The following is a 14,925-nucleotide window of genomic DNA, read 5'->3' on the forward strand; positions in this document are numbered from 1 at the left end:
TTCAAGAATGATACTCCAGTACCAAGTGTGGTTACTCCACAGAAACCAAGTAGAACTGACAATGTGGCTCCCTGTAATTTTCTTGAAGCTGTTGTGTGCTGCAGACCAAATCAACAGCAGTTTGCAGAATAATGCACGTCTTCTGTAAGGAGAACAATTGTTGCAAATACTTCGGCAGATAACTGGAGTCGCTTCTGTAGTTGCCAATTTCTACCACCTCTGATCTGTGGCAGACAGTGGGAAAAATTTCAAGGCTGTATCTTCATTGTGTATGTGTGTGTGTGTGTGTGTGTGTGTCTCTCTCTCTCTCTTCATGCTCCTGTAACTCCTCACTGATAGAAGTGAGAAGGCAGCATGTCCTAGGTGATGAGGGTCATTAATGTTGTCACATTTTTTGAAGGTGTCCCAGATGCTGGGGAGACTAGTGCTCATGATGGAGCTAGCTCAGTTTACAACTTTCTGCAGCTTTTGCTGTGGCCCTTCCATGCCAGACAGTATTGCAATGAGTTAGAATGCTCTCCACAGCACATCTGTACAAATTTGTGAGCGTCATTGGTGACATACCAGCTTTCCTCAAAACTCTTAATGAAATATAGCTGCAATCGTGTCTTCTTTGTAACTACAGCTAATCCTCTGAGATGTTGTCACCCAGAACTTGAAACTGCTCACCCTTTCCATTTCTGTGATCCCTCGATGAATACTGGTGTCTGTTCCCTTGACTTCCCTTCCTGAAGTCCACAATCACGTCCTTTGTCTTACTAACATTGAGTGCAAGGTTGTTGCTGTGCACCAGTCAACCGGCTGGTCTGTCTCGCTCCTGTACGCCTCCTCGCCACCATCTGAAATTCTACCAACAGTAGTTGTTGTGTCTTCAGCAAATTTATAGATGTTGTTTGAGCTGTGCCTAGCCATAGTTGTGGGTATAGAGAGAGTAGAGCAGTGGGCTAAGCACGTGTACTTGAAGTGCACCAGTGTTTATCCTCGATGAGGAGGAAATGTTATCTCCAATCAACACAGACTGTGGTCTCCTGGTGGGGAAGTCAGTTGTGGAGAGAAGTACAGAGGCCCGGATTTTGGAGCTTATTGATTAGAACTGAAGGTATGATTCTGTCAAACACTGAGTTATAGTCAATAAACAGCGTTAATAAGTATTTCTGTAAGACCGTAAGTATAAGTATTGACCTGGTGATCCATGGCCAAGGGGAAAGCAAGTGAAATTGGACCTGCTGAGGACAAATGGCAAATTTCAGTGGATCCAGGTTCTTGCTCAACCAGGAGTTTGTTTTAGTCGTGAAGCACTTCATACAGTAGATGTGAGTGCCACTGTGCAATGGTCATTTGAGGCAGCTCACCCTGCTCTTCTTGGGCACTGGTATGATTGTCGCCTTTTGATGGGAACCTCCACAACTGCAGCAGTGAGTGATTGAAGATGTCCTTGAACATGCCTTCCAGTTCATTGGCACAGGTTTTCAGAGCCTGACCAGGTACATCATTAGGTGTGATGGCTTGCGAGGGTTCATCCTCTTGAAAGATGTTCTGACATCGGGCTTGAAGACAGAGATCGCAAGGTCACCAGATGCAGCAGCAATTCACACAACTGTAGTTTTATTCTCCCGTTCAAAGCCTGCATAAAAGATGTTGAGCTCATTGAGGAGGGAAGCATCACAGCCATTCATGATGTTAGGTTTCACTTTGTAGGAAGCAATGGCCTGTAAACCCTGCAGAGCTGATGTGCCTTTGATTCTGTCTGTAACCTCAATCAGAATTGTTTCTTCGCTCTTAAGAGTCTGCTGTAGGTCGAACTTGGAATTGTATAGTTCTGGATCATTGGTCTTAAGTGCCACAGATCTAGCTCTCAGCAGGCTACTAATCTCAGCATTTGGTTTGGATATATCTGGTATGTTCTCAGAAGCACAAACCTGTCCACACAGGTCAACTGTGGTATTTTTGTTTCAGACTCAAAGATGAATCCCTGAATATCGTCCAGTCCACAATTTCAAAGCAGTCGTGTAAGTGATATGTTTCCTTGGTCCTCACAAATGGTGCTGCGGTCTTTAGTTTCTGCCTATATGCTGCAAGAAGAAGTACAGCCAGGTATTTGGACTTCCCAAAATGTAGGCATGGGATGACACGGTAAGCACTCTGGATGGTGGAGTAACAGTGGTCAAGTGTGTGGCTCCACAAGTGATAAGTTGCTGGTAGTTGTTCACAGACTTCAAGCTGGCCTGGTTGAAATTTCCCACAATGATAGGGAAGGCTTCGTGTCTGCTGATTACATTGCTCAGCTCCTACAGAGCCTGGCTGACATTGGGCTGAGGTGGAATGTATGCCACTAACGGGATGATGGCAGAAAACTCCGTCAGCAGATAAAGTGGACGTTTGGCCGCTAGATGTTCCAGGTGGGCTGTGCAGTACTGAGTCAGAACTGCCAAGTTTGTGCACCGCGATGAGTGGATCATAAAACATATTCCACCTCCTCTGCCTTTAAAAGACTGAAGTGTCTGGTCTTTGCAGAGAATGGTGAAGACATTGGGCTACAGCACTGAGTCCGAAATGGCAGGTATGAGCCACGTTTCTGTAAAGCAAAGTACACAGCAGTCCCTGATGTCCCTCTAGTACAGCAACCTTGCTCTGTGATCTTCAATTTTATTTTCCAAAGGTTGTACATTCACCAGTAGAATAATGGGGAATTAAAGTCTAAAGCCTCAGCATTTCAATCAAACTTGTAGCCCAGTGCGGTATCCCCTCTTCCATTTTCTGAAAGGGGAGCTGCACGCGTGACACATGTCTGCCGCCCGCGGTTCGTTGATTTTGTGTATCAATAGATATTTTAAATGTCGTAAAACAATGCTCCTTACTGAAGTGCCCATGGCTATGACTGTGAATTTCAGAGGTAGTCCTAAACGGGAATAGTTGATGATACTTATTGGAGCTGTACCAGTCACAAATTGATGTTGCCTTCTTGTTGCAAGCCACCCTTCTATCCTAGTCTGGCAACCTTTCTGCCCATTCAGCTGGCCGTCACTTACTCCTTTTGGTATCTAGTTCCTCCTTGGCTTCATCAGCCATCTTCAAACCCACAAAATTCGAGTGCATAGAAGTCATAAACACCAGAAATCCTGCAGATGCTGGAAATCCAGAGCAATGCACACAAAATACTGGTGGAATTCAGCAGGTCAGGCACCATCTGTGGAAATGAGTAAACAGTCAACATTTTGGGCCAAGATCCTCATGTCTGGAAAGGAAGGGAGAAGGTGCCAGAATAAGAAGGGAAGCAGGACAAGCTAGAAGGTGATGGGTGAAGTCAGGTGGGTGAGGGATGAAGTAACAAGCTGGGAAGTGTTGAGTGGAAAAGGTAGAGGGCTGGAGAAGAAGGAATCTGACGAGAGAAGAGTGGATCATGGGAGAAAGGGGAGGGTGAGGTGATACGCAGGTGAGGAGGAGAAGTAAGAGGCCAGCATGGAGAAATGAATAAGTGTGTTTGTGGGGGGGAGGTGGAATTACAGATAGTTGGAGAAATCCATATTCACGCCACCAGGCTGCAGGCTACCTAGAGAAAATATGAAGTGTTGCTCATCCAACCTGGGGGTGGCCTCATCATGGCAGAAGAGGAGGCCATGGACTGACATGTCAGACCGAGAATGGGGAGAGGAATTAAAATGATTGGCCCCTGAGGAATTCTGCTCTTTGCAGATGGAGCTGGGGTGCTTGACAAAGAGGTACCCCAGTCTAGATCAGGTCTCACCATTGTAGAGGATGCCACACTGGGAGCACCGAGTACAGTATACAACTCCAAAAAGTCGCATTCAGTCCTAATAACCAAGTAGTGTTTGTATCATGTATTCTGTGTGTTCTATTGCCATTTTATTTCCTTTGCATTATCATCATTGTCACTTTTATCAATTTATAACTCCGGTATATCATAGACCTCCATTAACTTTTTTCTAGCCTATGGTCTTGCATTGTATGTTAGATTAGTTTTTTCTAGTTCTGACAAAGGAATGTCAGCATGAAATATTAAGTTTGTTTCTTCTCCATTGCCAGCTAATCTGGTGAGTAATTATAGAATTTTCATTTTCCGACTGAATTTTGCTGAACACATAAAATGGGGAAAATAGAGCTTATTGATTCAGCAAGACGCCTTGAACTTGAGTGCAGGAATTGCCTCATCTGCCTGAGAGCATTGTATAATGCTATGGATACCTTATTGTAGAATCTTGATCACTTAGCTTGAAACAATTCACTCATGTTTATCTTTCTATTATTCTTAGATTTCAGCTAAACCCAAGAGGATGGGAAAGCAGAACAGTAAACTTCGGCCAGAGGTGCTTCAAGACCTGCGAGAAAATACAGAATTCACAGATCATGAGCTCCAGGAGTGGTACAAAGGCTTCCTTAAAGATTGCCCAAGTGGCCATTTAACTGTGGAAGAGTTCAAGAAAATATATGCAAACTTTTTTCCATACGGCGATGCTTCAAAGTTTGCAGAGCATGTGTTCCGTACCTTTGATACAAACGCTGATGGAACTATTGACTTCAGAGAATTTATAATTGCACTTAGTGTTACATCTCGGGGAAAGCTTGAACAGAAATTGAAATGGGCGTTTAGCATGTATGACCTGGATGGGAATGGGTACATTAGTCGAAGTGAAATGCTGGAGATTGTGCAGGTATGCCAGTACATAAAAATGTGTAATTTGATGTTACAGTAACTTATTTTTTGATTTCTCTGACACCATATTTTGCTACTATTGTAAAACACAAGATTTTGTTTCGATGGCCCACTCTATTTCATGCCTAAAGTTTTCACTGTGGCTGACAATGATAAGTTGTACAATTTATAAAAACATTTGAAGATGAAAATTCTAGTTGATTCATTAGATGTGAAAGTCTCTGAAATAGGAGTGGAGAAACTGTAGTGTTGAAAGAGTCTGAAGTTTTGGAAGGGAAATGGAAACAATTTTGAGAGGCCTGGGTGTTATGGTGAAAAAGTTGTAGGTTTGTTTATTTTTTTTGGGAGCTGAAATGTATAAGTGTGTAGTATTATCAAAGGGTTCCTTGTAGTTTCAGATATGTAGGTGAAAGTTTAGTTTAAATTCAAACAGGATGCAAGCACCCATTAACATGAGGTTAGCTTCATGACAAACAGGAAGTTGAATTTTAGGACAAGCTGATGATAGTAGCAAAGTTTTAATTTCATTTTCACTATTTTTGAGCTAGTATTTTAAGTTAACATTTGAAAAGTACATGAAAAGGCTTCAGACCTGGCAACAGCTGCAAGGTTACCACAATGTGCTCTTGTTGCTGCCGTTGTATTGCATGTAAGTGATAGAAAGGACGTTGGGTAGAGCCCTATACCATGGAAAGACCATACCTATATGAAGGAACCATTAAAGGAATAATGTCTGCTTTAGAATAAGTATGAAAGAACAATAAAAACAGATGTAGATTATAGAAACAACTGAGGTGATACAAGTTTTGTCCAGTACATTCTTGGTATTTGCAGGACCGTAGTGTGATTGGTGGGCATTGAATAAACAGTAAAGGGCTCCTGATTTGGAAAAGAAAACTTCTGATTCCAACATGATGAGAATATTGAGTTACCTTTTTGAAAAGGAAGAATTTACTAGGTGTGCATAAAATGTTACTCCAGGGACAGGAGAAGTGAGAGAGAAGAGAATGGACAATCATTTTCCGAAGCTCTTGCTGTAGACAATCATCCATTGGCTACAGTCAATATGGTGGACTTTCAGCCATTGAGTCCATACTGATCCTTTTGTTACAGCAATCCAGCTAGCCCCACATCCCTATCCTCTCCCACAAAATGTACAGATATTTTCCTTTCAAATGAAAGAAAAGATTGGTAGCTCGGATTGGCTGCTTGTGTGTAGGGTTGTTGACAAAGCTTGCAAGTTAGCTCGCAAGTGTTCTGTCACCAGTCGCGGTGACAGCATCAATGAACAATTTCTGACGACTGCTTGCATTCGTATTGATCCATCTCGTTGTTCTGATTGGTTAGTTGATCAATCAACTAGGGATACAGGCCAGTGGAGATCACTTAGCTATATGATTGGCCGGGACCCAGCAGAGATTAGCGGGCGGCACAGCAACTAACCAATCAGAACAGTGAGTTGAACCAATATAAACATGAGCACTCGGCACAGATGATATCACCTTGTCTGGTGACTTAACCTCCGGGCTCGGTGAACAACCTTAAAACATTTTCCTTTCAATTAATTTAATTCCAACTCTATTACTACATCCCATTTTATTCCTGATCCTAATTACTTTATAAAATGTTTTTTCTTGGGCAGCTACCAGCGAAGACTGTTAACATGCCGTTTTTCCCAAAAGAAGGTAATTAATGATAGACTAGCTTGAGGCAATATAGTTACATAAATGGAGAGCAGTCTTCATTCACAAAATATATTTTTTATTCTTTAGCTAGTTTTGAAAGCTATGCCAACAACATTTTTGGTCACTTGAAGAACTTAACAGTTTAAGCAGAAGTAATCACATGCTTGTATAGATTGATTATTATCGTATTGCTGTCGATAATTTACTCAGAGCTCAGCTAGTACAACGTGGGACCAAAGGTTAGCCTGCACTAATGTAAAAACTAAATTTCAGGCAAAACTTAATACTGAAATCAATTAAATCTTTTGCCATAAATATTAACATTTAAAAAATGATCCTAAGATAATATTTGAAGTTACTTCCTGAGGTCCAGCGATATCCAGTGTCGCAAAGCCACACTTAATTATAAATATAACGCTGTTAAAATAATAATTGTTGTTCCTGCTTACTTAATTGCACAGAGCATAAAATACTAGAACTACTGATAAGCTAGTTATGATGAGTGGTGATCAGGATGGAGAAAGGGGAAGGTAAGTATTGAGCAATATTCCTTAAGTTATGTTGCCTAGAAATAGAAAAGCTAATTGTATATATTACTTTCATCCAACTACTGCTTGTATTTTTCAGTAAAACCACAGCTGGGTGCATTTGGCTTCCATGATAAATCTGACTGGTGAAGGAAGCAAAAAAATGGGTTGCCCTAGACCTGTATTTTCTCCCCCTTCATTCCTCTCTCCTGAAGTAAACAAAGACTGTTGCATGTTTCAGTATCCCCCACTCCCCATACCCTTAGTACAAGTGGAAGACTAGTGTCTGAGTGGCAGGGTGTAACTGTCCTGCAGGTGTTTTTGGGGTATATAGGCATTTCCTATGAGCCCTCATGCCGTGAGGCTGATATCATAAGTATAGAGAATGTATACTCCAAAATTAACCAAAAATGATGTTTGATTAAAATTTGCAGATCTTTATAGATGTCTGGTAAATATGGCCTTTAAAATTAAACATTTTTTGTTGTGAAAGATTTGTGAAATATAACTAGAAAATGCAGTGCATTTTAAAAAATTAATTACTTTTGCCAAGAGTACTGTATATTTTGTTGTGAGGGCATTGAAGAAGGGGATACACTTTACAATAATCCATTAAGCTGTCCTTTGGTACCTTCCAAAATTCAGCTTTCTTGGTGTATTCAGAAATGCCATCATAACCGTAACATACTGGAAGAACAATTGAACGTTAATGTTTTATTGTTTAATGTTTCAATTTATCCAATGCAATTTTTTAAATTGAAATATTTTGATCAACATTACTATCAAGTTTTCAGAAATTTTGATTTAGAAAACTAGAAAACAGAGCCTGCAGCATACTTCTCCACTCCCAACTTCATATTTGTATGCATATCTGTAGCACTGTCAAAAGAGTTTTGTGTATTTTGTGGTCATTCCTAAACAGTAATTGTTGGTACGTACTTGATATAAAAGAAAGGATTAGAATACAAAATCAAGGATGTAATGCTGAGGCTTTATAAGGCGCTGGTGAGGCCTTGCTTGGGGTATTATGGGCAGTTTTGGGCCCCTTGCCTAAGAAAGGATGTGGTAACATTGGAGAGGGTTCACGAAAGTGATTGAGATTGAAAGGTTTGTCATATGAGGAGTGTTTGATTCTGGGCACGTACCCACTGGAATTCAGAAGAATGAGGTGGGGTATCTTGTTGAAACCTATTGAATGTTGAAAGGCCTCAATAGAGTACATGTGCAGAGGACCTTTCCTATGGTGGGGGTGTCTAAGACCAGAGAAAACAGCCTCAGAATTGAGGGTCATCCATTTAGAACAGAGATGAGGAAGTTTTATAGCTAAAAAGTGGTGAATCTGTGGAGGCCGAGTCATTTGGGTATGCTTACGGCAGAGGTTGACAGATTCTTGATTAGTCAGGGCATGAAGGAATATGGGGAAAAGGCAGGAGATTGGGGCTGAGAGGGTAATGGATCAGCCATGATGAAATGGCAGACTCGACTCAATGGGCCATATAGCCTAATTCTGCTCCTTTATCTTATGGTCTTGTGATATACTATGAATGAACTTTAAAGCCTTTTAACAATTGTTTCTGACATTTAGGAAAAACTAAAAACTAATAACTTTTTGATTTACATTATACACACATTCAAAATTGAATGTGAATAGTCTTCATCTTAAGCACATTTAATATTAATATATTGATACAATAAATAATGTTAACCAATCCAATTTCCATGCTCTCAGGCAATTTATAAAATGGTATCTTCTGTGATGAAGATGCCTGAAGATGAATCAACGCCAGAAAAACGAACAGACAAGATCTTCAGACAGATGGACACAAACAACGATGGTATGTAAGAAATGAAATGTAGCACAATTTACAAACAGCAGATTGCTAATGGAATAATCCTAGTAGAGGACTGAATGCTTGTGCTGTTGGTGAGAGAGGAGATGAAGCAAACTATTCACCGTTTTACTGCCTTTGATAGGTGAGTGAGACTCTGAACTACCAGAATACCAGTTAGCTTGTAGAGATGGAGTCTCGACCTTATCCTTCAAGGGTACTGCCTGACCCATTACCTCACTCATTGGCTCGAGATCAATCCCAGCATCTGCAGTGTCTATTGTCATGAGTTAGTTATCATTTTCAGCAAAGGATTATGGAACTCAGAAGCTAGAAATGTTTAAGCAAGGTCCAGGTCCAGTGTTGTTAAATTTGCTTCATTAGTCAATTCCCTGTATCCTGAGTTCTGGTGATTTCTTGATTTGTCTGGACCACATACCTTTAAGCTATCTGCTGTAAACAAGCGAATTGTGAAAGTTTGTAATCACTAAAAGAAAATATGTTCTGTTGGACTGTCATAACTTTCTTGCAGCAATTAACATTGTCAATCTTGAATGCCATGGAACAGAGGAGGTTCAGAGTGGGACAGCCCCCATTTGGTTTCCTTTTTGTCAATTCAGTCATGGCCTATGATTGATTTCCCCAATACTTTGGGGGTAGGGAGGGTTAGAATTTCTAGTTATCCATCATTCCTATACACAAGTTTGACTATTTTATCATCTTGGCTGAGATCTTGCATGGTTTCAGCCAAGGGAAATCTTGCCTGATAAATCTGTTAAGAGTTCTTTGAGGAAGTAACAAGCAGGGTGGACAAAGGAGAGGCAGTGGATGTCATTTACTTGGATTTTCAGAAGTCATTTGATAAGATGCCACACACGAGGCTGCTTAACAAGATAAAATCCTGTGGTGTTGCAGGAAAGATACTAGCATGGATAGCAGAATGGCTAACAGGCAGGAAGCAGTGAGTGGGAATAAAAGAGGCTTTTTCTGGTTGGCTGCCAGTGACTAGTAGGTCCTCAGTTGTTAGTATTGGGACCACTGCTTTTCACATTGTTTGTCAATGATTTAGTTAATGGAATTGATGGCTTTGTGGCAAAGTTTGCAGATGATACGAAGATCAGTAGAGGGGTAGTAGTGCTGAGGAGGCAGTGTAATTGCAGAAGCACTTAGATTGGGAGAATGGGCAAAAAAATGGCCATAGTGGGGTGTGTCAGGAATGGACAGGAGGAGGAGTATAGGAAACTGATACAGGACTTTGTGATATGGTGCAACTCAAATTACCTGCGTCTCAATATCACCAAGACCAAGGAGATGGTGGTGGACTTTAGGAGATCTAGGCCTCATATGGAGCCAGTGATCATTAATGGAGAATGTGTGGAGCAGGTTAAGACCTACAAGTATCTGGGAGTGCAGTTAGACGAGAAGCTAGACTGGACTGCCAACACAGATGCCTTGTGCAGGAAGGCACAGAGTCGACTGTACTTCCTTAGAAGGTTGGCATCATTCAATGTTTGTAGTGAGATGCTGAAGATGTTCTATAGGTCAGTTGTGGAGAGCGCCCTCTTCTTTGTGGTGGCGTGTTGGGGAGGCAGCATTAAGAAGAGGGACGCCTCACGTCTTAATAAGCTGGTAAGGAAGGCGGGCTCTGTCGTGGGCACAGAACTGGAGAGTATGACATCGGTAGCAGAGCGAAGGGCGCTGAGTAGGCTACGGTCAATCATGGAAAACCCTGAACATCCTCTGCATAGCAACATCCAGAGACAGAGAAGCAGCTTCAGCGGCAGGTTGCTATCGATGCAATGCTCTTCAGACAGGATGAAGAGATCATTACTCCCCAATGCCATTCGGCTTTACAATTCAACCGCCAGGGGTAAGATATGTTAAAGTGCCGGGGTTGGACTGAGCTTAAGTTACCATTCAATGTATTTTAGTAAACTATTTAAGAACTTTTTAAAAGCTATTTATTAATGCTTTTTGAGAGGGTGATTTTAGATGCATATCATATTTATACTGAGTTAAGTATTGTATGTAATTAGTTTTGCTACAATAAGTGTTTTGGGACATTGGAAAAAATGTTGAATTTCCCCATGGGGATGAATAAAGTATCTATCTATCATCTAAAAAATGGCAGGTGGAATACAGTGTTGGAAAATGTATGATAATGCATTTTGGTAAAAGGAACAATAGTGTGGACTACTATGTAAATTGGGAGAAGGTTCAAACATCAGGGGTGCAGAGGGACTTTGGAGTCCTTGTCCAAGACTCCCAGAAGGTTAATTTACAGGTTGAGTCTGTGATAAAGAAGGCAAATACAACATTGGCATTTATTTCAAGGGGGAATAAAATATAAAAGCAAGGAGATAATGCTGAGCCTTTATAAGACACTAGTCAGGCTGCTCTTATAGTATTATCAACAGTTTTGGGCCCCATATCTTAGAAAGGATGTGTTGTCATTGGAGAGAGTCCAGTGGTGGTTCACGAGGATGATTCAGGGAATGAAGGAGTTAACATATGAGGAGAGTTTGGCAGATTTGGGCCTGTACTCACTGTAATTTAGAAGAATTGGAGTGGGGGGGGGGGCGGGGAATCTCATTGAAATCTACAAATGTTGAAAAGATGTGGAGAGTGTTTACTATTGTGGGGGTATCCAGAACTAGAGGGCACAGACTCAAAATTGAGGGGTCACCCTTTAGAACAGAGGTAAGGAGGAATTTTATTTTAGCCAGAGAGAAGTACATCTGTGAAATGCTCTGCCACAGACTGCGGTGAAGGCCGAGTCCGTGGGTATATTTAAGGTGGAAGTTGTTAGTTTCCTGATCAGTCAGGGCATCAAAGGATATGGCGAGAAGGCAGGTGTATGGGGTTGAGTCCGGGATCAGCCATGATGGAATGACAAAGCAGACTTGATGGGCTGAATGGCCTAATTCTGTTCCTGTGTCTTATGGACTTATCCATCCTGTAGTGCAAATTTTGAAAACAGAGACAAAATTTGCCTTCATGGTATTGTTTCCTTCTCCTTTTCTCCCTCTCATAGACTATCCTGGTAAAACATGCATTGATTACAATAGTGCTAGCAGTCCCAATGTCATGTTTGATCCCGAGATGCACATCTCTGAGCAGCACACACAAAATGATGGAGAAACCTAGCAAGACAGCAGCTATATTTCATTCAGACTTTGAAGAGATTTGGCTTGTAAACTAAAACTCCTGTCTTTTTTTGTCTCCAATTTATTGGTTGAGGCCTTTGTTACTATACTTAAACACTGTGTCACCACTACACCAAATGATCCATTACATTCCTCATTGTGATATGTTATTAACTTGTCCCAATTTTGGAATGTATACCCATGCATTTTATACTAGCTAACAGCCATGTTAGTGCTTCATTGTTGACCTTCAAGATGAAATTGAATTGGGTCCAAATTCCTCTGGATTGATTACAAACTAGCTCCAAAGGTCAATTTTATTGTATGTTATAAAAACCTATAGTTGGAACATGCACATAATAGGAGAAGGAATAAAGGAAGATGTATATTTTGAGGTAATGGTTTATTTCCTTTTGTTGTGCCTATGAAGTTTAGCAAAGGATTAAGTTTGTTCAAACCTAGACACTTAATTCTGTGCTTATAAAGCCACATTGTTTTCTTATGCTGTAAAGATTGACATGTGTAGAAGTCATCAACATTATCTAGCAATGACACTGCAATGTTATTTATAAATTTCTGTACTTGTATTAATGCAGGAAGATGTTGCCAGAAAGTGTTAACAGATACAAGGTTTTTAAGATTTGTTCCCTGTTCCACAGAATGAGCCACTCAAGACTAACATGCGCCTTGGATAATTTGGGTAGGGAGGGGTGTGTGGTTGATAATTAGACTATAAACCTCCTTTAATTGGATCATTTTATAGTCCAGTGTCTATCTGAAGACACCCAGGGCTTCAACTTAATGTTGAAAGGTTGTATCCCGTGCATTATGGGACTCACTTATAGGAACATTGGCCAGTGTTTTTCCATTAATGTAATAACATACAGTTGACTTGATAGCATATAGATTTGACTTCAGTCAACCTGAGTAGCAGTATCAGTGACTGAGTTGACCATTTGGGGTTGAATATTCTTAACATTATCCAATTTCATTGGTGAGGGCTCTCCTCTCGTGCTCAATCCAGTTGTTATTTATCTGCAACTTTAACTTTGTCCACTTATTAATGTTGTTCAAAACATAATAACAAAATGAGTTTTGGTTTAAGGTTTTGTTTATTTATTTTTGCATTAATTCTACACTTCTAATTTAAACTTTTAGAGGTAAAATTTCCCTGTGCAGTTCAGTGTACTGGGCTTTGTTCAACAACCCTGTGAGGAATTGTACTCCAATTAGAAAATACTTGAATCGGTAAAATTCACTGAAAGAACTGAAGAACCCATTGCTGCTTTAGAATGTTGCACCTCATAATCTCCTGCAATACAATAGTGTTGAAAAAAAACTTGTGTTCATTAGCTAAAATGTAACGATTAATTGATAGAATATCCATGTTGGAAAGCTGAAAAAGCCTATAATGTTTTTATACATTTATTTCCAGGCAAACTGTCCCTTGAAGAATTTATCAAAGGTGCCAAGAGTGATCCTTCCATTGTTCGGCTATTGCAGTGTGATCCCAGCAGTGCAAGCCAGTTCTGATTTAAGGAAACAAAATGTCTGGACAGTAGTGGAAGACCACTGGCTTGTCATTCAAGCTTAGCTTGCAGCAGATGCCTGTCACTCATTCCTTGTGGTTCGGTGGCCAGATTTTGCTGTACCATGCATTACAGTGGCTGGCTTTCTGCAGTAACACAAGAGCAGCATTCCCATGCAGTGGAACCTTTCCACAAATTTTTGGAGTTTAAACTTATGTTTACATGCAGTTGTCTTGAGGTTTTTTTGAAAACAGTTAATGCGTCTGATGTGTAGCTTCAATCACTTATTGGTTAAGGTGGTTTGTAAATATTCAACGAATAACAATGGAAATATTTGAGACTAGGTCATAGCCAGGTGTTGAAATAACAATGAATGTAGCCGAGAGCTAAAAAGCTTATTGTGATCCCACCTGTGGCTTCTATGCTTCTATAAGAAAATTGCTTGCACTTAAAATGTTGGGCATTTCAAAAATTTTTCTTAGAGTAAAATTCAATGTTGAAAGCAAGAATATATTTAATGTAATGCTATTTAGCCTTGTATTTCATTTCCAAGCTGGTTTCATGCATATATATTGATATTTTTATCCTGTTGACTAGTGATTGAACACATTGCAATTACCAGTGACTGTCATGGACATTTAATATTTGCCTATGTAAAATATGTTGATCAGAAATTTAAGTTAATTTTTTATTATGAATAGATGCAAATCTGTTTTTAGGGTTGTATAAGGAAGGTGACTCTTCCAATTTATGTTGGCAGAATAAATTGCTAAATGTACAGCAGTAGGGACTTGAACAGTAGGGAAATGAAGGTTGTTATCTGTTACTGATATGTTGTAACATCCTCTTGCAATGTCTCTATCTTCAGCTATCATTTGTTCAAATCTTGCATATTCTGGTGTTACTTGACATTTGCCCACTGCTGAGAAGTGTACCAAAATAAAGCCTACATTTTCTTCTCTGTGGTTGATCTTTGTAATATTTATAGGTTTTGATTATAATAGTGTGGGGGGAGGAGAATGATCTTCATTTTTCCATGTTCAAAGTGTAACCCTGAGATTAATTTTCTTACAGGCATACTCAATTAATCCATAACAGAATCAATCAAAGACTGCACCAACTTAGGTGTTCAACTGTGTGCAAAACGCAACAACTGTGCAAATACAAAAAGAAAGATTTAATAATAAAAATAAGCAATAAATATTGAGAACATGAAATGAAGAGTCCCTGAGGTGAGTTTACAGGTTGTGGGAACATTTCAATGGTGCAAGTGAAGGTGTGAAGCCACCCCTTTTTGTTCAAGAGCCTGATGGTTGAGGGATGACTAGTGGTGCATCAGGAATGAGAGTGGAGTGGCCACAGAGCCTGTATAAAGAAAAGGTGTGACAGAAAGGATTCTGAGGCAAATGGTAGGCTGAGGAGAGGTCTAAACAAGCAAGGTGGGGTGAGAGGAGTGGAAAGATGGGAGACTGAAGGAGCTGGACTTCTGTTCAAGGAAAAAGGCAAAGATGGAGTTTGACACAGCCAAATGTGAAGC

General features: G+C 40.2%; 1 protein-coding gene across 5 annotated transcripts in view; it reads left to right on the top strand.

Moving 5' to 3' along the window:
• LOC140733497 (hippocalcin-like protein 1) overlaps positions 1-14,349 on the top strand; it is a 58,513-nt gene extending 44,164 nt beyond the window's left edge. For all 5 annotated transcript variants that reach the window (XM_073056909.1, XM_073056907.1, XM_073056908.1 and 2 more), the window contains exons 2-4: positions 4,272-4,670; positions 8,614-8,719; positions 13,295-14,349. In XM_073056909.1, coding sequence (XP_072913010.1) covers positions 4,293-4,670; positions 8,614-8,719; positions 13,295-13,392 — 582 coding nt within the window. In that variant the 5' untranslated portion in view covers positions 4,272-4,292 and the 3' untranslated portion in view covers positions 13,393-14,349. The remainder of the gene's footprint in view (positions 1-4,271; positions 4,671-8,613; positions 8,720-13,294) is intronic.
• Positions 14,350-14,925: the final 576 nt, after the last annotated feature.

The sequence above is a fragment of the Hemitrygon akajei genome, chromosome 9, assembly GCF_048418815.1.
Source record: "Hemitrygon akajei chromosome 9, sHemAka1.3, whole genome shotgun sequence".
Taxonomy (NCBI): domain Eukaryota; kingdom Metazoa; phylum Chordata; class Chondrichthyes; order Myliobatiformes; family Dasyatidae; genus Hemitrygon; species Hemitrygon akajei.